Raw genomic sequence first — 22,830 nt, 5'->3', positions numbered from 1 at the left:
CTTGGCCACATTGTCACTTCGACAAGTCACGGTGCTCGCCCAACGCTACACCACCCTTTTATAGCGTATCCGCTATCCATCCAACACATATACTCTGACTCTCATCGCAGGGACTCTCAAGCCCATGCACTATCTCAACTAATCAATATCAATACCCGGGGCCAGACCTCCTGATGCTAACACATCGCAACATACTCAATCCATCTCCTTAACCGGACTAGCAATACCTGCAGAGTCTTCAGCATGACTGGACCGCCTCACATGGCCTTCAGACAATCTGGACCACTCTCAGAACCTTCAGCCAATCTGGACCGCTCTCAGTGCCTTCAGTTTGGCTGGACCATTCTCCGAGCCTTCGGCCTGACTGGTAAGCCTACCGACCTTCAGTCTATCCGGGCCGCTCAACTAGCATTCATCATTCCGAGCTATCACTCCTGGAAATCCTCCTATGCCCTATAAGGGTTTCGAACTCTGTCTCAATCGCACATGCTCGATCCCGGCCTGCTCCCAGGCCCTCCACAATCAAATGCCCTAGGTCTGTATCCCGCCCCGCATGCCCAGCACTTGCTCCTATCAGCCTATACTCTGGGCTGACAGAACACTGCTGAATCCCAACAGCTAAGCACCCTTAAATACTCATCGATCTCCCGGAGAATTCTCCAATTCTCCCCCACTTGTAGCACTGATTAACAACCATCGGTCGCCATCACCGACCTCCCAGAACAACTCTGCACAAAGAAAACACTTACACGCGGACTGCTTCCCACAAGCATAAACAACCTTAACAAGATCCCACATCATCACTGATCATAAGAGTCTCCAATATCTCTTTAATCAGAAAGAATTGAATATGAGGCAACGACGCTGGCTAGAGTTACTTAAGGACTACGACTGCGAGATACTTTACCACCCTGGTAAAGCAAATGTTGTTGTTGATGCTCTCAGTCGGAAAGTCAATCTTGAAAGGAAAAGGCCAAGAGCGTTGAGAATTGAAGTTGTCTCGACCATTGTGGAAAGTATAAAGAAAGCTCAAGAGGAAGCTTCTGAGAAAAATGACCGAAAGGAGGAACGTTTGGGAAAAACGTTGGTGTTTGATACAAACAGTCACAGACTGAAGGTGTTCCAAGATCGGATTTGGGTACCTAAGTCCGGAGGAATTAGAGATCTTCTGATGGAAGAAGCTCACAAGACCATGTACTCAATTCATCCCGGTAGCACTAAAATGTATAGGGACCTGAAACCTTACTACTGGTGGCCGACGATGAAGCTTGATGTTGCAAAGTATGTGGCTGAGTGTGTGACTTGTGCGAGAGTAAAGACACAACTTCAGAAACCGTACGGGAGTTTAGAACCTTTGCCTGTGCCTATGGGTAAGTGGGAAGACATTGCTATGGATTTTGTCACTAAACTGCCCAGAACAAAGAATGGTCACGACATGATTTGGGTGGTCGTTGATCGATTCACTAAGAGTGCGCATTTCATAGCAGCCAAGGAGAAATGGTCTATGGAGAAGCTTGCAAATTCTTACGTGAAGGAAATTGTGAGGCTTCACGGTGTTCCGCTAACGATTGTGTCAGATCGTGATAGTCGTTTCACCTCGAGGTTTTGGAAAAGTCTACAAGAGGAATTGGGTACCAAGTTGTGTTTAAGTACAGCTTACCATCCGCAGACTGATGGTCAGAGTGAAAGAACGATACAAACACTTGAAGATATGCTGAGAGCACGTACCTTGGAATTCCTAGGTAACTGGGATGAACATTTACCTTTGGTAGAATTTTCCTACAATAATAGTTTTCACTTGAGCATTAAGATGACACTTTACCAAGCTTTGTATGGACAGAAGTGTCGTACGCCATCGTGTTGACTTGAGGCTGGGGAAAAGCAGTTTATGGGACCGGAGATAGTCCATCAAACTGCTGAAAAGTTGAAAATAATTAGGGAAAGAATGTTAGCAGCTCAGGATCGTCAAAAGAGTTATGCTGACAAAAAGCGAAGACCGATGACTTTTGAAGTTGGAGATTCGGTTTTGCTTAAAGTCTCGCCGTGGAAGGGACTTATAAGATTTTGTAAAAGGGGAAAGTTAAGTCCAAGGTTTATTGGACCGTTTAAAGTTCTTCAGAGGATTGGGAACCAAGCTTACAAGCTTGAACTACTAGAAGAACTGAATGGAATTCATAACACTTTTCATGTGTGTTATTTGAGGAAGTTCACGGGAGAAGTTCCCGACATAATTCCAATTTCTGAATTGAGAATTGATGAGAACAAAAAGTTGATTGAAGAACCAGAGGCAATTGTTGACCGAAAGACTAAGAAGTTGCGACGCAAGATGGTCGAGTTAGTGCTTGTCCGATGGAAACACACGAATGGACCGAATCTCACCTGGGAGACGGAGAGTGACATGATGGGTCGCTATCCGCATTTGTTTGTTGATGTGTGATTCCGGGGACGGAATCATTCTAAGGTGGAGAGAATTGTAACGCCTGTGTTTTCGGGCTTGCCATTTTTAGCAATGTAATCGTCTATGTTAACCTTTGTAACCCGTTTTGAAATAATAGAAGTGTATTATTTGAGTATTATGTGTTTTGTGCTTAATTGCTTAATTATGTGGTTTGATTAATTAAGAATAAAAATAAGCGTCAAAATTAAAGTGTAAAATAAACTTGATATCTTTGGATAATGTTGTAGTAGTGGAAACGAGGTTTCCGAATATATATATAGAACGCCCAAATCTGATTTCGTATGAGGAAGTTATGATTTATCGAAGTTTCGACTTAGCGGTATGCAGCCTGAAATACTCGATTTGAGATCGAGCGGTTTTTAGCCGAAGCAATCTAAACGAGGATCGAAGGTCTCGTTGTTGGTATCGAAGCGATGAAAAGTTAGGCGAGAACGGACGTCAAACGAAGAAGTTATGAATTTATAACGAAGTTTTTCTGTCCCGGCCTATTAAAAATAAATAATAAAAATAAAGTCAAAATTAGCCGACGAAGTCTAAACGAAAGTTGTAGAGCTTAGTCTCACCTATGCGTGGATATAAAGAACGTCGAAAACAGAGTTCGTATGAAGAAGATATGAATTTTCGAATTTTATTAAATAATTAATAATTAAATTTAATTATTAAATCCGGCATTATCCGAAGAGGAGTCATCGGACTCATCCGAAGTACGCCCAACGTACTAGCGTACGCCCCGCGTACAGCGAAGCATGACACGCCTCGCACTCGAGTTCTTCGGATACGTAAGCAATGACGATTCTGAGGCAGTACGCCCCGCGTACTCCAAGGCTCCAGCCTCCTATAAATAGGATGCGAGGGCAGCCGAGTTCTTTTGCTCTTTTCTCTCTTCTCTCTCCCGTTTTGCCTCGATTTGCATGCCAGAAGTACCCTGAAGCCCCGGTATTATTCTCAAGCCCCGAAGCAAGTCCCGAGATCCCGAGAAGTAAGATTCCCGAGCCGAAGCTCTGCCCGCGAGAAGTTCGATTTTTGTAGAGATCTTCCAGATCTGCTGAAGATTACTACTTCTGCAAGTCGTAGTGCTGTCCGATCATCTTCTGATCAAGTGAGTGTATACTACCTTTCACAAACACGATTACAAGTATGGTTTGAGTGTATTGAGTATATTGATGTTTATACGTGTGAGTGTGTAGTTACTTTCTTCTAACGCATAATTATGAAGTATTTTATACGAAATACGTGTTATGTGTATAGTTTTGTTGTTATATGTGTGAATGTATATTCATTCTCTTCTATCTCATAGATCTGATTTATTTTCTATGAAATACGTATTATGTGGGTGTTCCTCATCTGTTATGTGAAATATATATTGAATGAAAATGATATACAAGTTTTAAACTATGTATGAGAATATATATATATTTTATCTACTAATATGTTGGGTAGAACATGGGTAGATAGTTGGTGTGTAATAAACAGATAAGAGGCCTCGATGTTGTTGCTATTGTTGATCTAGTTATTCAGCGGAGTATGGATAATGACCAGACTCTTTCTAGACAGTCATGTGGAACGCTAGCAGGTTCATAACCTGTATGTGTTGTGAACGATGTGTTCACCGGTGTACTCTATCCCCCTCATGGTTGCCTTTAGGATATCTATTGTTGAGGAAACCCCTTAGCAGTGATGTCCGTCCCGATGAAAATCCTAGATTATGTCCCTTGAGATAGATGTTGTTTTAGGGACGTAAAGTGAGGATAACGGGAATGGGTAATCGGGATAGTGATTGGTTGGTGAAATTAAATATAATTTATTTATTGTGGGTTGAAAAACCTATATGCTTACCAGGCTCCCAAGCCTGACCCACTCAGTTTTAATTTATTACAGGTAGTGGCGCGAGGGCATAAGATGGTTGAATCATCAAGTTGTTTTGTTTACAAGTCTGTATATGTATATATTTGTTGAATGACTTGTAATGTTATCGTTTATGCTTTATGGTCTGTATCGGAACATGACATCCTGAGTTTTGATTATATAATGAAAATGCATCTCTTGATGAAATGCTTTGATAAATATTATTTTATCATGTTTTGTTTTGGGAACAAATTCCGCAACACTTTTAAATCAAAAGGATTTACTCTGAAATTACTTTAAAAAGCATAAATGAAATAGGTCTTTTCTGGCCGTGATTTTGGGGATGTCAAGATAGGGCTTCAGGGGTGAATGCTGAAACCCTGAAAGAGAAGAATGCTCGATTGAACAAAACTGGGGATATCAAAGTAGCAACAATTAAAGAAGTGGATTAGTTACTAGCAAGCAATGACATAACACTTGAGAAACAACAAAAAAATAATGATGATGATGATGACGGTCTTGATGATATTCAAGTGTTATCTCCTACATGCTTTTCACCGGTGCAAAATTCAAGTTCTAAGAAGTACAAAAGTAAAAAAGGAAAAATGAAATCGAAGATGAAGATGAACCTGAATCGTTTGAAAAGGTTATTATGAGTGCAATTAAAGATGTGGCTTCTGCTATGAGGGAGGGTAACAAAATCTTCGAAAACTCTCATCATTGGGTTTATACCGGTGATGAAATTTATAAAGAGTTAGAGCCAATGGATTTGGAACCAGATGAATTAGCAGAAGCTCTCATGTTTTTGTCGCGAAATCAATCTGATGCGGGGACATTATTTAAAGTTCCATTTAAAATACGAAAAAGTTTGCTGAAAAAAATGATGGGGGCAAGTAAATGACTTACTTAGGATGGTAGTTTTTTGGTTTTTTATCAGTTTGACTTCATACTTTTTGGTTTTTGGTTTGAGTTCATACATTGAAATTTGTTTGATTATTCTTGCATTGACTTTAAATTGGTTTCTTATGAATTTGTTTGATTATTCATACATTTATGTTATTTTTGGTTTGGGTTTATTTACTTCTTTTACCCTTTATATTGATTTTGTTTGAAAAAGTTATATAAATGAAGAATATACTAGAATTGTGATTAATAATGAATTATGCATTAACGATTTTTATATAAATAATCATGTAAAAAAATAATTGAAGAAAAATAATTTAGGCATAATTTTGTTTTCAAAAGAATCGTGTGGTATATATTTGAAATTATGGAAAAAAAATGTGACAATGGTATAGTTGTTTACGTTTAGTTTTCATTTCTTTTCCTTCCAACTCGGGAACACAAAAAAAAAAAAAAAAATTCCTTTTGTTTCTCTCGAACTCTCGGGCACACAAAAATACATTTTACTTTCTTTTCCATTCTTTTCTTTTCTCTCCACATTTCTCTTCTTTTCTTTTCTTTCCTTTAAATTCCACTCGGGAAGAGGGTTTAATGATATGTTGGAGAAAGCCCACATATTACTTTAGTAATGACATAGGACTTCTTTCTTATTGGCTTAATGAGTTATATTCTATACATACAATAATTATCGAACGCATTGTCTCAATCACTAAGCCATTTAATCAAAATTTGGTATAAAAATCATACCGGTTAACTTAAATAGGATTATTGCCATAATAATGAAAATAAAATAATACTAGTTTTGATTTAAATGTTGATGAAAAAAAATAAAATGTTCATATTTAAGATATAGATGATGATAACTTATTTAGATTTTCTTTAAATTATCTGATGTTATACGTTGACAGCTGACTTACTATCTAACAATGAGATAACTCTATATGATATGGAGAGTGGAGACCTCCTGCATTGCCGATGACGGCACGCATGACGGTTGCAACATTGCTGATGACGGCAGGCATGACGGCGGGCATATAAATATATATATACACACACATTTAACCACGTGTCCCTCTCTTCGCCGTTGAAGCTCGCCGGCGGCATTCATCGCTTATCTCGTCAGTCACTGAAATCCATGTATCATCTGTTCTGAGCCCTAATTTTTTCGTTTTGAATTTTGCTTACATACTGTTTTCAGTTTCGAATCATGTTTTTTTTCTTAAATTTTCTCATTGATTACCACATGGATTCGTAATCAGTAGAGTAACCAGACACTGAATACCGAATCTTCCTCAAGCTCTCGTAGTTCCTCAACATACATGTATAGGATCTGATGGTTTATTAATCTTACTAGAAAACCTTCAGGAATTTTGGGCCACGCAGGATCATGGTTTTGTTAATCTGATTGAGACAAACACCAGAGGATACGTCATGACCTAATTTTTCCCACAAGGGATTGTTCGTAAATAAAGAACTGGAGTTTATATCTTAATCTATTACAACATTAATGGATCGATTGGCAGCCAATCCTACATACAGACGATTACTATAATACTATACGAATATGATCATGTACAAATTACTTATTCTTATCAATTTGTAACAGACAACTGAATCACCTATGACTATGACTTGTGATGCTGGCAAGGAGAATTGCATTGGGTGGGCAGCAAGGGATCCATCTGGATTCCTATCACCATACCAATTTAACCGCAGGTTCATATTCAACTCAATTTTAATTTTGATTCATATCTACTTTACAAAATGCTTAATCACCAATTGAACCATGAATTCAAAGCCATATCATTATAATCTCCTGATTAGTAATCAAATTCCTAAATTGTCTGAAGGTTTTAATGATCTGTGAACAGGGAGGTTGGAGCTGATGATGTTTCACTAACCATCCTTTACTGTGGAGTCTGTTATGCGGATGTTGCATGGACTAGGAATGTACAAGGCCACTCCAAATATCCTCTTGTACCTGGGTATTTACTATCTACCAAGATTTTGACATTTTGAGTACATTCCTCGAATGGAAAATACCATTTCTTCCTTCTTTTTCATAAATATTTTTTGTTGTTATCTTTCTTTATTTTCCAGTCACGAGATTGTTGGAATAGTCAAAGAGGTCGGGTCAAACGTTGAACGTGTCAAAATTGGAGATCATGTGGGAGTGGGTACTTACGTAAATTCTTGTAGAGAGTGCGAGTATTGTGATGAAGGGCTTGAAGTCCAATGCATAAAGGGAGCAGTCTACACATTTGATGGGATTGACACTGATGGGAGTGTAACTAAAGGAGGATATTCATCATATTATGTTGTTCACCAAAGGTGAGTTAAGTAGCCAATATATTTTTATATTCTATATAAGATCTTGTAGAATGATCAAGGGACAAAATGGTACTTTGAGTTACAGATATTGCTATAGAATACCGGAAAACTACCCGTTAGCTTCTGCAGCTCCATTGCTATGTGCTGGAATTACGGTTTGGACCCCGATGATGCGCCATAACATGAACCAGCCTGGCAAGTCTCTAGGAGTGATCGGGCTTGGTGGTCTTGGACACATGGCTGTAAAGTTTGGTAAGTCGTTTGGGTTGAAAGTAACAGTTTTCAGCACAAGTTTGTCAAAGAAAGATGAAGCGCTCAATCTTCTAGGAGCCGATAACTTCATCATCTCCAGCAATGATGAGGAGATGAAGGTACAGAACATGTTATACTGTGTTTGACATGCATTGGACCGCAACAGAGTACAGTTTTTACTTACTGCATTTTTGTTAGGAAATGTGATTGAAAAAAATTTGAGACTTTTTGGTTACAGGCAATGGAGAAGTCACTTGACTTTGTAATCAACACCGCTTCTGCAGACATCCCATTTGATCGATACTTGGCACTATTGAAGAGTGGGGGTGTATTATCCTTGGTGGGGTTCCCAAGTGAAGTTAAATTCCTACCCATAAACCTAATTCTAGGTATGAGAAGCAAAAATTTATGCTGTGGTCACTTGTACCTTGTGTAGAAAGAGTTGTTAACACGTTGCATTGAATTGGTATTTGGTAGGAATGAGAAGCATCGCGGGGAGTGTGACAGGTGGCACGAAACAAACTCAGGAAATGTTGAACTATTGTGCAGCCCATGAGATCTACCCTAATATAGAGATTGTCCCGATTCAGTATGCGAATGAGGCTCTTGAGAGGTTAATTAACAAAGATATCAAGTATCGTTTTGTTATCGATGTTGGAAACTCCCTCAAGTAACACCATATCATGAAAGTACTTACTATACTTTAAAAATTCATGTTTAAACACCACACCTATGTTAGTATAAGTTTAGGCTAAAATAAGGGAACCATATTTTGCATGCGTGTCCTAAAAAATATAAACAGAAAACAGGCGTTTAGTCTTACTTTTTTGTATGATTTGCCAATGTGGCTATGAATGTGAGCTTTCGTAATGGTAACAAGAAATACAATCATGTGATGTGGTTGGCATTGAGACAAAAGGATGTTAGATGTAGTTTGCATGCCACAGATGACAGGGAACATCTATTAAAATACATGTTACCACATTTATAGTCGATGGTAAACATGCGTCCATATAGCTATGATTATGAATGTTATCTTTCATTATCCTAAAAATAAATGTAACATTGATTTGATCATTTAACATATAAATTGGTGCTTCGATTTATAGTTTGCTCTTTTTTGGAACCGGCGAAAATTCTATAAAACCAAAAATGGCACATGGCTAGCAAGGAACTAAACAAAGGCAAAAAGACTAGTACATAGAATTATAAGCAATAAAAATTAATGAGAACAACACCAACTAGTTCAATTACAATGTCTTTTTTACCCCTTAAGTTTAAACCACACAACCGCCATGACAATAACATCATCTGCATAATGAACTCTATTATATAACTTGACATTTCTCGACGTTCATATACGCCAAAATAGCATGTGACATATATCTAATAGCAATTTGTGTTTTTTTTGGGACAATGCCCCCAATTTACTGCAAAGTCGAGAATGCCGTTCATGCTTGAAAAGTGTCATTCGGGAATACCAGTGTGTGCAAAGGATAAGGAACATGTTGCTAAAAGGTTTTTCATTGCCTCGTCGCCATCAAAGCACATGTTGCAAAAATATAGAAGGTAAGTTGATACCTCCAAGACTAAGACCTTTTTTCTCCGACCCTCTATTTACATAGCGAAGAAAGGCAAAGGTAGCAGTAGTTATCCTCTCGAGTCCCGTTCTCCACAAAATATATATATATATATATATATATATATATATATATATATATATATATATATATATATATATATATATATATAAAAGATATATATATATATATATATATATATATATATATATATATATATATATATATATATATATATATATATAAAAGATATTTTTAGGGGACATGTTTGAACCATGATCCTCGAATCGATTGTTCTTCTCATGTTGTCAATCTAAAGGTCATCAGGTGAAAGTGTGAAGTAGCATCCTTGATGGGCTTTCAGACGAACCGAAGCCACAAGAAAAATCAATTGGGCATCTTGTCAATCACCAATGAGTTGCTCGAATGTTTTTCTGTTCACACGATCATGTGGAATCAGAAACACTGACACACAACAAGAAATATGTTTTAAGAGTTGGCTTTCAATCATGATTTCATAACCCTCCCAACCCTCCAACCGACATGCCACATAGATGCCAAATCGACTTCTCTTTCCTCACACTTGCATCCTTCCTATCATAGAAATTCATCCCACACAATGTTGTACAAATATAGAAGCACAAGGTTCAAGTTGAAAGGAGAGAAATAGAGTGGGAGTGTTGGGCTCTTTAACCCTCTCAACCCACACGGCCACACTTTTGGCGGTATCTCGACGGCTAAGATCGTGTTCCCAACAATACCACCAATTCCTTCCTTAACCCTCCTTCCACCCTCACACGACTCCCTCTTTTCTTATTATTCAACATACTCCGTGCAAATTATGTTGGGTTAAACATAATCAAGTTATGTATGGCCTTAGCAACAATATTTGCTTATATGTAATGCATTCAACATACTTTGTGGAAATTATGTTGGTCTAATGTCATTGAAATTTGGTTTTCTATTCAATAGACCCCTAAAGTTTTATTGTTTTTATTATAGTTTTTTATACCGTAAAAAAATTAAATTATCAAAAATAAAAAGGTATGCATGTAACATTGATGAGGTGAAAATCTGGTTGGCATTGATGAACATAACAAGTCCCTATATTGTTCAAATAAATCCCACATTAATTTTTTCAGATAAAATTAAATTAATTTCATAATTGTATAATTATTACTATTTTCATATTTATAAATCTAATAATTATAGAGATTAGAATTTATTATAATGAACAAATCTATATAATAAATGAAGATAATTTTGTTATATGTCAATCTCTAATGAGTTTTAACACTTGTCATTTTATGATATTTTTTAAATAAATAATATCCACATGTCAATTTATGGTTTTTTTTTTCAATTTTTAAAATTAAAAAACCACATAATACTTATACTTATATATGTAAAGTATCAAATATAATAAATATGATACTAAATTGCAATTAATATGTTTCTTCATTTCTTATTTCAAATTTTTATTTTAAAAATTACTTAAGGGGTGTTTGGGATTACTTTTCAAGATCAAAAGTCATTTTTGTAGAATGAATTTTAATAAAATGACTTTTTGTGAAATGAGCTCTTTAAAAAGTATTTGGATTAGCAAAAGGACTTTTATGCTAACTTTTACATGTAAACACATAAAAAGTCACAAAAGTCAGGTTTTGCGGCTTTTTGAAAGCTCTTATTTTCCTCTATACAAAAGTCATTTTCAAAAGGACTTTTCTATTACCCAAACACATTTTGTTTCTTTTTTGACTTTTTAGAAAAGTTAGAAGCCAAAAATCATTCTAAAACTAACACCAAACATCCCATTATTGTTTACATTTTAATATTTTATTTTTTTTAATCAATCTGTATAATACATGCATTTTACACCTAATGTAAAAAACATTTAACCTTGTTATTCTTTAAAGAACATTCAACACCACCACCAACATCCAGATTTTGGTGTTTTTTTTTTTCCAACCTATATACATAACCGATTGGAGGGTTTCGATTTTGATATCTTGATCAATGGTTTTGTTGAAGGGTTTCAAGAAATCACAAAACCCAATAAATTAAGAATAAACACAACCATCATCCACTATCAATTGCCTAAGAAGTAAGCACAACCCAAACACCCCTGTTACACAGTTGATACTTCAAGATATCTTTGGGAAGTCGATTGTTTTAAATAAAAACCAGAGGTTTATCCGGTTTACAACAAAAACTAACGCCATCATTAATTATCCAAAAACCAATTTTAGGTAAAGCATATATGTATCATCTTGTTTTAAATAAAACATAAAGACATCATCGTTAGTTTTAAATAGAGCACATGGGTAAAAATGAAGGGTTTAGATCATGAAATCGAAGTAACCCAAAAAAAGGAGATTAAGATCTATAAATTTAGAAATTGATGAACACAGATTCAAGAAACCCCTAAACCCTGATTTTTTGTTATATTTTCCATGTTCACTCCAAATATGAACATACGTTGTCTGCCTTCGCTTAGCAGTTAGCACCATCCTCACTCCTATAGATAACATATTGCTTCATTATTCGAAATACAATTACATAGGAATATATAGAGAATATCTAAACCCTAATGGATAAACCCTAAAAGAATTGGGCCTAAACCCTAAATCCCTAATCATTAACATATCCCCGCAGTTTTATCGGTATGAGATGATTAAACTAGAAAAAAAAAGAAAAAAAAGATGAATGTAGTGACAACATTGGTGGCAGAGCTCTAATGATAGCGGCAAATAATGACTTCTCGTCAGAGAATAATAGAGAAGAAACGATGGCTAAAGGCGGTACCATTGTAGAAAAGGAGAGTAGTGATGTCGACGATTAAGGAGCCAGAGGCAGAAGAGTTTGGAAAAAGACATCAAGAAATAAAGAGGCTCGAGTTGTGGCAGGTGGATCCAATTCTGACGAAATCAACGGATTTTGTGTTAATATATATATATATATATATATATAGAGAGAGAGAGAGAGAGAGAGAGAGACGATGATGATTGCAAATCAGAGGCTGCCCGACGGAGAATGTGTCATCGGAAGGAGGCAATAGTAGCATCAAAATAGGCTCGCTCAAAAAAGAAATTTGGAGAAGAAGAGGCTAGTCGAGGAGATGGGTCATCTAAGGAGGAGATAGAAGGCTCGAAGGTAAGGGTCATCTAAGGAGGAGACGAAAGTAGATGATGTAGTAGAAGAAGCTGAGGAAGGAGCTTTGGTTTGGTGCCCACAAATGTATTATTATTTAGGAGGAGAAATATGAAAGGGAAAATATTGAGAATAATGAAGACACCTCTAATGACTACTAAAGAATGTCGTTTGAGGTAGAGGGCGACGACTGTGAGTTTTGGTTGGTTTTAGAATTTAAGGGATCAGAATAACAATAAATACAAACTTTGATAGATTCAAGGATCGTGTTTACCAAACACTTTTTGAAATCTGTAATTCGTCCTTATACCCTGGGGTACACAAATTCAGAAGTGGGATAATCCAAGAATAAATCAATCTGAATTACAGGCCTGATTCGAATTGAAAACATAGAATACCTTGCTTGATGTGTTCTTGAGAGATAGATAAATTATGTTATAATTTTGAGTATATGAATGTTCAACCCTTTTTCTGGAACATTCACATGTTATTTATACTTGAGGGCCTTAGCGCCAAAACATGATAGTTATTAGGCATAACCAAAACTTACATAATCATGATGTCATCAATTATTGGACCACCGCCAGGGGCTATGCCCCTTGGACCCCGCTAGGGGTGCTGCCCCTAGACCCCACCAAGGGGTTGCAGCCCCTTGAAACTATAACACCCTATTTCAAATCGTTTCATAATTTAGGGTCGTGACCCGAATACCGGTTATCATAAGGCTTAAGGCCTTTGGGAAAGAAACCTAGACCCAAGGCCTTTGGGAAAGAAACCTAGACCCAAGGCTTAAGGCCTTTGATTGTGAGCAATGTAGATTAGGTGATGCGAGCGTTCGGTCGGTGCTTTGGAGCCCAAGGGTATAACCGTAAAGTGATAGTTCGATCCTTTTATGAATTTTGAATTTAACTTTGTAATGCTTTAAGGCAAAGGAGAGTTGATAGGGTTGTAGATCTTCTCAACACCTTTCCGTGGATATAAACATCGTCGAAAATGGAGTTGAAACGAAGAAGTTATGACATTTTGAAGTTAGGGTGGTTTTATGTTGAGTCGTGTACGCGATCAGTGCCCAAACACTATTTTTGTGGTTTGAGCCTCATTTAATCTCCTTAACTCCGCCAACCCCATTCTATTCTCATCCTACATCTCTTCAACACCCTCTCTTGAAATCCTAACCCAAGATTAAGCCTTGTGAGCAAAAAGAATGTGTTTTTAAGTGTACTTGGTGCACCTTGGAGAAGAAGGAACTCATTGAAGAAGTGTTGGTTACATTGGAGCTTGTAGATCCAGACTTTTTTCACCTTGATCTTTCGTCCATAGGTATAAAGTTTGAATCTTGATGATGACATTGTTAGATCTAGCTAGTTTTAGGTGTTATGAGCTTTTGGTCACTTTAAATGCATAAAGTTTAGATTTTGAAAGTTTGTGACATTGTTATGAATAAAGTTGGAAAATTTATTCATCTAAACATCATTTTGATTCAGATCTAAAGGTTGGAGACTTGGACTTAATGGATTAAGTTGAAAAAGATACACTTTTGGGTGTCTTTGAGAGTTAAAGACTAGATCTTGCTTGTCAGGACCATTCTAATGGATAAAGTTGGAAACTTTATCCATTATGGAGTTATTATGAACCATAAAATGTGATTTTGGCTCTTCTATCCCTTCTATACAAGAGTTGTGATGTCTTATTAAGTTAAGAACTTAGGGTTTTGGACATTAAGCATTTTATAGCCATGCAAAGTCATAAAGTTGGAAACTTTATGACTTAGGACATCATTTTAGGCTTGGATCTGAGTTTTGGATGTAAAGGCTTAACGAAATAATCTCTTAGTGGAGTTTTAGGAATGGGTTGCGTACACTGGGGGTACCTGGTGGTACGTTGCGCATACGCGGCCAATGCCCCGCTTTTGGTCAACATCAGAGTACACTGGGCGTACTCTCTTCTTACGTAGGGTATACTCCGCTGTGAAGAAATATTGACTTTTGGACCTTGACTGTTGACTTCGACTTTAACTATGGTTGACCAAGTTTTACCTAAGGGCATTTTGGGTAATTTGATTTATAGTTTGAGACTTGGGTTCCTTTTAATTGTATATGTGACCGGTAGAGACAACTTTTAGAGCAGTGATTGGTGCAGCTATTCTTTCAGACTGTGAGGTGAGTTTCCTCATTGTGTTTAGCGGGACGAAGGCACCACTACCGACCCATGGTTTGTTATGTTTAGGATGCTAGTTGTTTGCGTGACTGTTGCATGTGATATGTGTTTATATGTTTACCGGGCGGGGCCTGATGATTGACAGTTCTGTTTACCGAGCAACAAATATGGACTAAAGTATTTGGGACAATGAGGAATTGACATTCAGGAGGATATAATAATGGTCAACACCAGCATCAGACAATGTCTCTATACCGATGTAGATAAGCATTTTACAACAGTTATGAAAGTGTTATGTTTATCTAGTATTGTTACATGTAGTGGTGATCCTATTGAGGTTTTGGAGGCTAAATGTTCATACAATCCACCTTCATCCATGTAACATCCCAAAATTTCGAGTATAAAATTTGAAAATCAGAGTGTAAGTTTTACCATAAGGTTTTATCCATAATCATTAGCAAAATATAAAGTTGTCTTCTCATGTTATATCAAGTAATTGTTTAACTCTTGAAATGTTATTTACATATATCTAAAATTCTAGCATTTCCAATCCTATATAAAGATATAATGTATAAACCATTAGCCCATAATCAACAACTAAACTTCGTTAACATTAACAGAAATAACCCTAATTAAATGTGTCTATCTTAATCTTAATAACTTAAGAGTTTCAACTAAATAACATAATACAATATGGATGAAATATACCTTAGTGACTGATACTACTTTCTTTAATTTCATGAGTCCATTAATTAAGAGCAGCCCATTTGTGAGCCCACATTCGAAACCCAAATCTAAAACGCATTCCATGTCCAAATGTAAGCCCAAGTGATCTCATTATAGTTCAAAGTCCCTTTGTCATGATGCAATCATCGTCATCCCCATTGAATAAGCTGAAAGCTTCTATCAGGTTAGGAACCCTAGGAAATTTATAGCTTCATTGCCATATGCATCCACTTCGTTGATCATTTCCTAGAGCTCATCTTCTCTCTTCTACACGTCACCGTGTGTAACGCCCGTAGATCAGGGCTAGTCAATTTAGAGACGATAAGCGTCAAAAATGACTTTTTGATAGAAGATTATTTAGGATGAATAATCCTAACTAAGCTGTAGTATATTTTACAAGGATTACGTACATATAAAGAACGCCAAAATCCGAGTTATAACGAAGAAGTTATGACTTGTTTGAAGTTTCGCGACAGAACCGGCATAACGCTGAATGACGTAAAAAGTGAATTTACATTAGAGTGATATTTAGCCTTAGCGATCTAAACGAGAATCGAAGATCTCGTTGTTAGTAGCGAAACGACGAAAAGTTAGGCAAGAAAGGACGTCAAACGAAGAAGTTATGAATTTATAACGAAATTTTCTGTCCCGGTCTATTAAAAATAAATAATAAAAATAAAAGTCAAAATTAGCCAACGGAGTCTAAACGAAAGTCGTAGAGCGTAGTCTCACCTACGCGTGGATATAAAGAACGTCGAAAACGGAGTTCGTATGAAGAAGATATAAATTTTCGAAGTTTATTAAATAATTAATAATTAAATTTAATTATTAAATCCCGGTATTATCCGAAGACGACTCATAGGACTCATCCGAAGTACGCCCCGCGTACAGCGAAGCATGACGACCTTCGCACTCGAGTTCTTCGGATGACGCATGCAGTGACGTTTCGGACACGTACGCCCCGCGTACTCCGAGGCTCCAGCCTCCTATAAATAGGATGCGAGGGCAGCCAGCTCAATTGCTATTTTTCTCTCTTCTCTCTCCCGTTTTGCATCGTTTTGCGTGCCCGAAGTGTCCCGAAGCCCCGGTATCAATCCCGAGTCCCGAAGCAAGATCCGAAGCCCCGAGAATCCCGAAGAGCGTGATTCCCGAGCAGAAGCTCTGCCCGCGAGAAGTTCAATTTTTGTGAAGATATACTACTTTTGCAAGCCGTAGTGCTGTCTGATCATCTTCTGATCAAGTGATTGTATACTACCTTTCATAAACACGATAATAATACAAGTATGGTTTGAGTGTATTAAGTATATTGTTGTTTATATGCGTGAGTGTGTAGTTACTTTCTTCTAGCACATAAATATGAAGTATTTGCTATGAAATACGTGCTATGTGTTTATATATTATTTGTCTATTTGAGATGGGCGTGGAATTGATGTTTTATACAAGTGTTAAATGATTTAAACTGTGTAAGTATTTATATCTACGAAAATGTTGGGTAGAACTTGGGTAGATGGGATAGTTGGTGACTATGGATTTAGCGCCTATTGTATAAACCTTGGCGACGATATGACTTCATGCCTATTTGATGAACCTTGGCGACTATGGAGTTAGCGCTTGTTGAGTAAACCTTGGCGACTATGGAGTTAGCGCTTGTTGAGTAAACCTTGGCGACTATGGAGTTAGCGCTTGTTAAGTGAACCTTGGCGACTATGGAGTTAGCGCCGCTTGAGTAAACCCCGGCGACTATGGAGTTAGCGCCTGATAACTATGGATTTAGTACTTGATAAATAAACTTTGGCAGTAATGGAGTTTGTGCCAATTCCTTAGGAATAAAGGAATGAAGGATAGTTGGTTCTTAGGGTAAAACCTTAAGAAGATAATGGGGATGGGTAATTGGGTTGATTGTTTGCTGATTAAATATAATAATTATATTATTGTGGGTTGAAAACCCTATATGCTCACCAGGCTCCCAAGCCTGACCCACTCAGTTTTCTTTTCATTACAGGTAATGGCACAAGGGTATAAGTTGGTGGACTTGACGAGAGATTTTGGATTATAGATCAGTAGTTAAATAACTATTGTAAGGTCTATTTTATATTGTTTATGCTTTTGGTCTGTATCGAACATGACATCCCAAGGTTTTATTATTTAATGAAAATACATTCTCTTTGAGAAACGTTTGGATAAATGGTTATCATATTTTTGTTTTTGGGAACAAATTCCGCAACCGTTTTCTTTAAACGATCACTCTGATTTATAAAACAAAGCATAAACAAATCGGTCTTTTCTGGCCGTGAAATTGGGGATGTCACACCGTGTAAACAAGAGTCACTGGACGACTCAAACAATGGCGCTTCATGGATTATTCATAGGTCGCCGGAGACTAAAACTTTGCTGGAACGATATGAATCGAACCACATAAACACCTCGACACCCAATCGTCCTAACTCCATGACACTCCTTTGGGTTTTTCCTTGTTATGACTATTTGCAACGGTATACATATCGAGAATGACAAAAATATATGAGCTAATGGAACATCAAAGGCCATGATTATCTTAAATTGAGTATTAGGAAAACTAAGCTAGTTTGGACTTTATTTTATGGTAGTAATCTTGATGAGGGTTTATTCCTTGTCGTTATTAGTTCTAGGGGGCTTCTAGTAAAGACATGTGTTTTATTAGCAGGTTGGTTATTAGAAGAGTTGTCAACATTGTTGTGTTAATGCATCTTCTTCCAAGGTTTGGTGACTCGTAGTGTGAGCTCTGTTTTCTTTGATTTTTATGGGTATTTCCAAACTTTTCTTTCGCTTTAGAACATGTCAACATGTGCATGTAGAGGAGGAAACATTGTTATTTGACAAAGGGTTACACGGATCGACTGATGACCGACCTGGTGGTTATAAACAATAGATCCTAATAGTATAGAGTAAATTCAAATTCGATATTCAGGCATCTCTAATTGTGTGGATAGTTTTTCTAGAAACCTTTATTTAAATGTAGGTTTCATAATTTTCATAAGCCTTATCCAATTTTTAGAAAGATGAGTAGATGTAATCATATTTCGCTCATGCAACTCTCTTATGAAATCTAACATTCCTTATACTCTCGAAAAACAAACTCATTATTTGGTGCCAAGACCTTTAAAGTTACTACTTGATTATCCCAATTTAAATTCTCATTAAACCAGACACAAAGAAGAGAAATATCAATACAGAAAATAACAATACATAATCCATGAGATATCACATTCTTGATTACCAAATCCTCTTTTTCCTAAACCCTAATTTCTAACAAGCACTTTCTATGGAAGAATGTTAATATTTGATTAAAGATTATTTATCTTGATAAATCTGATTAAGGTCGCAAATACTATGGTCTATATAATTATCAAATGTATACAGGGATGGATCCAAGAATTTTCTGAAGAGGGGGCAAAAAAAATTATAACTTTTTATGGTGGAAAAATATTTTTGAAGAGTCAAAATATGTAATTTTGAAGGATTAAAATATAATATTTTTTGGAAAAAAAAACATATTTTTTAATTAATTTTTTGTGATGTGGGGGCAACTGTCCCCACTTTAGGACCGTCACTGAATGTATATGTAATATGCGAGTTGAAATAATAGTTTTATTAAATTACATAATTATAAATTACATAAAACGTAATAAAATCAAAATGGAAGTAGAAGATTAATTGAAAATTAAAATTAAATCAACTAAAGCTCGATGTTTATTGTATTTAGCTAAGTATATCTAATAATCCGTATATTGTATTTAGCTAAGTATATTTAATGGCTTTTTATAATTTTTTATGGTGTAAATATTTTTGAAGAGTCAAAATATAATTTTGAAAGGTTAAATTATAATATTTTTTTGAAAAAAACCTATATTTTAATTAAATTTTTTTTGTTGCGGGGCAGCTATCCCATTTTAGGACCGCTACTGAATGTATATATAACATGTGAGTTGAAATAATGGTTTTATTAAATTAAGTAGTTATAAATTATATATACCGTAATAAAATCAAAATTGAAGTAGAAGATAAATTGAAAATTGAAATCAAATCAACTAAAGCCCGATGTTTATTGTATTTAGCTAAGTATATATTTAATAATACCCATATGTATAAATGTATATCAGTATATGTATCGTTTTCTTGGAATGTGACATTTAACTTCCAAGACAAACACTTTTTCCTAATATATAAAAATTATGAAAAAAATGATGAGGAAGAGAATTCATCAAATTAAAAGCTCTGAAAAAAATTTCCGACCAATGGCAGATCCAAAGGTGTTGAGCTCCAGTTATCAGTAACTACGTCCGAAGATATGTTTAGATCATCGTTGTTGCATATGAAAGGTTCAAAATCTTGTTGCCATGTGAAACTCGAAAGTGTGGTATTGTCATCACTCCAAGATATATCTTGTGGCAATTCTTCATTAAGTATATCTTGTAGCTCAAGAAGGTTCGTGTTTTGAACCACAAATTCTTCAATCTCATTGTCTTCGCCTGTAAATGGAGGAACCACCATGTTCTGCAATTCAGCCTCCTCGGTGAAATCACATAGCAACATTTCAGATCCACTAGGAGAATCTTCACCCACAATCTCATCATTTTGTTGATCATCCGAACTTTGATTCAAGAACTTAGCAAACACATCAGCAAGGTCAATATTGGCCCGTTCAGGTGACTCGTTAGCAGAGTCACCACTGTAACTCGGGTTACTAACATAACCCGAACTACCATTCCCGGTCTGTGATGACCGGATAGGTCGGGATCGTCGATTCTTTCGACACCCTCCCCCTACAGGAACATTTCGAAGGGACCCACCTTTGGTCCAATACCTTCTACAACCTTTACAAAAGTATCTAGGTTGTGACAAGCTATAGTTGTTGTAGTAGCAAAACTTGGTGTTGGGTGAGGCACACCTCGGACAATTTGGTGCGATTTCAACACTAGGTTTCCACCTATTTTCGATCGGCCTTTGTGGGTAGTGTAGCATCATTTGGTCAAACATTTCTAGAGAGAGAAAGTAAAGATCGAGTATAGCTTTTTCTGAAGTGAAGAATAAGATGTATCATGTATATATACATATATAGAAATAGAGGGGTACTATGGTAGAGTAAGGTAGATGTAGAGATCATGGGCGGTTTTGAACCCGTTAACAAGAAGGAAGTACGTTAAATCTTGATCTCGTTTCACACACTAATATGTGTTTTCGGAGTTTGAGGTTAATCTTCTCATTAATTAAAAGAATGTTACGTTGTTGCATACATGCATTGACTTGTAAATTATGCATTGGGAGTTGTGCATTGGGTCTTGGGTTTGGTGATTTAAGTTATTGGGAAACGGACGGTCCCTTGTTGTGTACTTCGGATTGTGATGGATCTTTACAAGTCAAACTTTATGAAGTTGGCATTACTGTTTCTGATGAAAATTGACACAATTGCCCTTCTTTCTTCTTGTATGTGATAAAAAATATTGTTTTAATTAGTTCCTAGTTTTATTAATTTTGGAGTTTATGTTTTACGAGATGCAAAATAAAAAATTAGCTAACGAAACCAACATTTTTTTTTCGTTGAACCCTATTAATTGGCATTCTAATGCTCCTAACTAAACAAATGTTGTTAGACATTTCCTATATAAGAACCTTTTCGACCTAGTAATGTAACAAGTATCAAAAACCCTTATGTGTTTTGGATGAGATTTAAACTCGGTCATTCATGGAGGAATGCTTACCATGTCATCATCCACAACCACTATCAGTTGATGGTTGATATATACTTGGTATGCGATATGATTAATTACGTCTAAATGCATAGTATACAATGTTGATGTGTATGAATATACATTTGCGTTTTATTCTATATGTGTATTTTTATATATCTCTCCAATCGGTCATTGTTTTTACATCTTTCATGGTCCAACTTTGCAGGTCTACATTCCTCTTTTTCGGCTATGTTCCTCGAGCTCTCTATAACTCCAACAGGATGTGTATGTTTTCCTTCTTTGTTTTTTTTTTTTTTTCAATCTCATATATAAGAACACACATAAGAAGCTTACCCATTTTACTTTAACTAGTTGGTGTTGTTATTGTTGCTTATATTCCCCTAATAAAACTAATAAATAAATAAAAAGGAGTGTGTTTCCTCTTGTGATCACCATCTTATTCTTTTCAATTTCTCTAGGTTTATAAATAATCTCATGTGTTTCCAAAAAAATTTCGTGACTTAGATTGGTTGTCATGTAATAAAAGATGAGTAGGTGATTAACTGATCATACGAATTCTGGTCATTTTAGTGATTTCTTTATATTATATTTTTATAAAATTTGTTAAAAAAAATGGCAAAATTGGTTAGGAGGAAGTCAAACCAAATTTTCAGAAAAAGTAAAAATATAATAATAATTATAATAAAAATAATATATAAAATAACGGCATAGGGATCAACAAAGCCCAATAAACAACGAGGATTTGATTAATGGTAGGCTAGCAAATACATGTTGCACGTGCTCCTCCCTTTCCCCTCTCCTCTTACGTGGCCACCTCTACTACCTTTACTTTTCTTATTATAAATTTTGATTTTGATTATACGCCTACGGTTTACATCTAAAAACCTTTTAGACATACTGCAATTCCGGTTATTCATGGCCGAGCGTTTTCATTGATGGTTGTTTTGATGAAGACGAGTGACAACGGCTAATGAGGGCATTTTAACCGTTTTCAGCTTGGACTAGCTGTTCAACGGCCAATTTTTCAAAAAATATTAAGAAAAAAACAATCATTTTACCTATATATATATATATATATATATATATATATATATATATATATATATATATATATATATATATATATATATATATATATATATATATATATATATATATATATATATATATATATACACCATAATATACGATTTTATTTTTAAACCATTATTCTTTTTCGTTATTTACACACAACTTTCTTACAATCAAATTAGTTGAAGCGGCACGATTTGAGGCTAAAATGTATAAAATTTGGAAGAATTTACAACAACCTACACGAAAGTAAGTCAATCGATTTCGATATGTTTAAGGCGACCTTGGATCAATATGAAAAATAACGGCAACCCACAAAATTTTTTCATATCTCAAACCGTGGCTAAAATTAAAAGATACTCAAAAATAGAAAGAGCAAATCGAAAGAACTTCACAAACCTCTTCCGGTTCAGAGCGTTCAAGACACATCGTTGCAACTTCCTGACAATCAGACGGGTAAACACGCATCGACATCAATGATGATCTGATAGATTTTGAAGACAAGCAACATCTTTGTCGACCCGTTGGAAGAAATAAAGCAATAAAGTGGGTTTATTGGCTTCGGATCTAGCGTTATCGATCATTTTGGAGATAAATTTGATCAATATGTTCAAATACAAAAGATCAA

General features: G+C 35.8%; 2 protein-coding genes across 3 annotated transcripts; one reads left to right on the top strand and one right to left on the bottom strand.

Annotated features, from left to right (window-relative positions):
- Positions 1-6,130: 6,130 nt before the first annotated feature.
- LOC111907868 (probable cinnamyl alcohol dehydrogenase 1) lies at positions 6,131-8,659 on the top strand. 2 transcript variants are annotated; one of them, XM_023903691.3, is made up of 7 exons: positions 6,131-6,324; positions 6,813-6,922; positions 7,078-7,191; positions 7,307-7,537; positions 7,623-7,908; positions 8,028-8,178; positions 8,267-8,659. In XM_023903691.3, exons 2-7 carry the CDS (start codon positions 6,828-6,830, stop codon positions 8,461-8,463), a joined length of 1,074 nt encoding a protein of 357 aa, XP_023759459.1. In that variant the 5' UTR covers positions 6,131-6,324; positions 6,813-6,827; the 3' UTR covers positions 8,464-8,659. The 2 variants fall into 2 exon arrangements, with proteins under 2 accessions (XP_023759459.1, XP_023759450.1); XM_023903682.3 differs by having other exon boundaries at positions 6,131-6,343.
- Positions 8,660-19,487: 10,828 nt separating this feature from the next.
- LOC111908010 (dof zinc finger protein DOF1.2) lies at positions 19,488-20,810 on the bottom strand. The gene has a single exon (XM_023903821.3). It carries the CDS (start codon positions 20,416-20,418, stop codon positions 19,648-19,650), a length of 771 nt encoding a protein of 256 aa, XP_023759589.1. The 5' UTR covers positions 20,419-20,810; the 3' UTR covers positions 19,488-19,647.
- Positions 20,811-22,830: the final 2,020 nt, after the last annotated feature.

Source organism: Lactuca sativa, chromosome 1, assembly GCF_002870075.4.
Source record: "Lactuca sativa cultivar Salinas chromosome 1, Lsat_Salinas_v11, whole genome shotgun sequence".
Lineage (NCBI taxonomy): Eukaryota > Viridiplantae > Streptophyta > Magnoliopsida > Asterales > Asteraceae > Lactuca > Lactuca sativa.
Note: the sequence above shows the minus strand (reverse complement) of the source record. Positions and strands in the feature narration are given on the sequence as shown.

Bases quoted from the DNA above. Each gene is read 5' to 3' on its own strand.
- LOC111907868 (XM_023903691.3), top strand. From the start codon at position 6,828: ATGACTATGACTTGTGATGCTGGCAAGGAGAATTGCATTGGGTGGGCA. The intron at 7,192-7,306 runs GTATTTACTATC...TTTATTTTCCAG, and splicing joins AAATATCCTCTTGTACCTGG to TCACGAGATTGTTGGAATAG. The intron at 7,909-8,027 runs GTACAGAACATG...TTTTGGTTACAG, and splicing joins GCAATGATGAGGAGATGAAG to GCAATGGAGAAGTCACTTGA.
- LOC111908010 (XM_023903821.3), bottom strand. From the start codon at position 20,418: ATGTTTGACCAAATGATGCTACACTACCCACAAAGGCCGATCGAAAAT.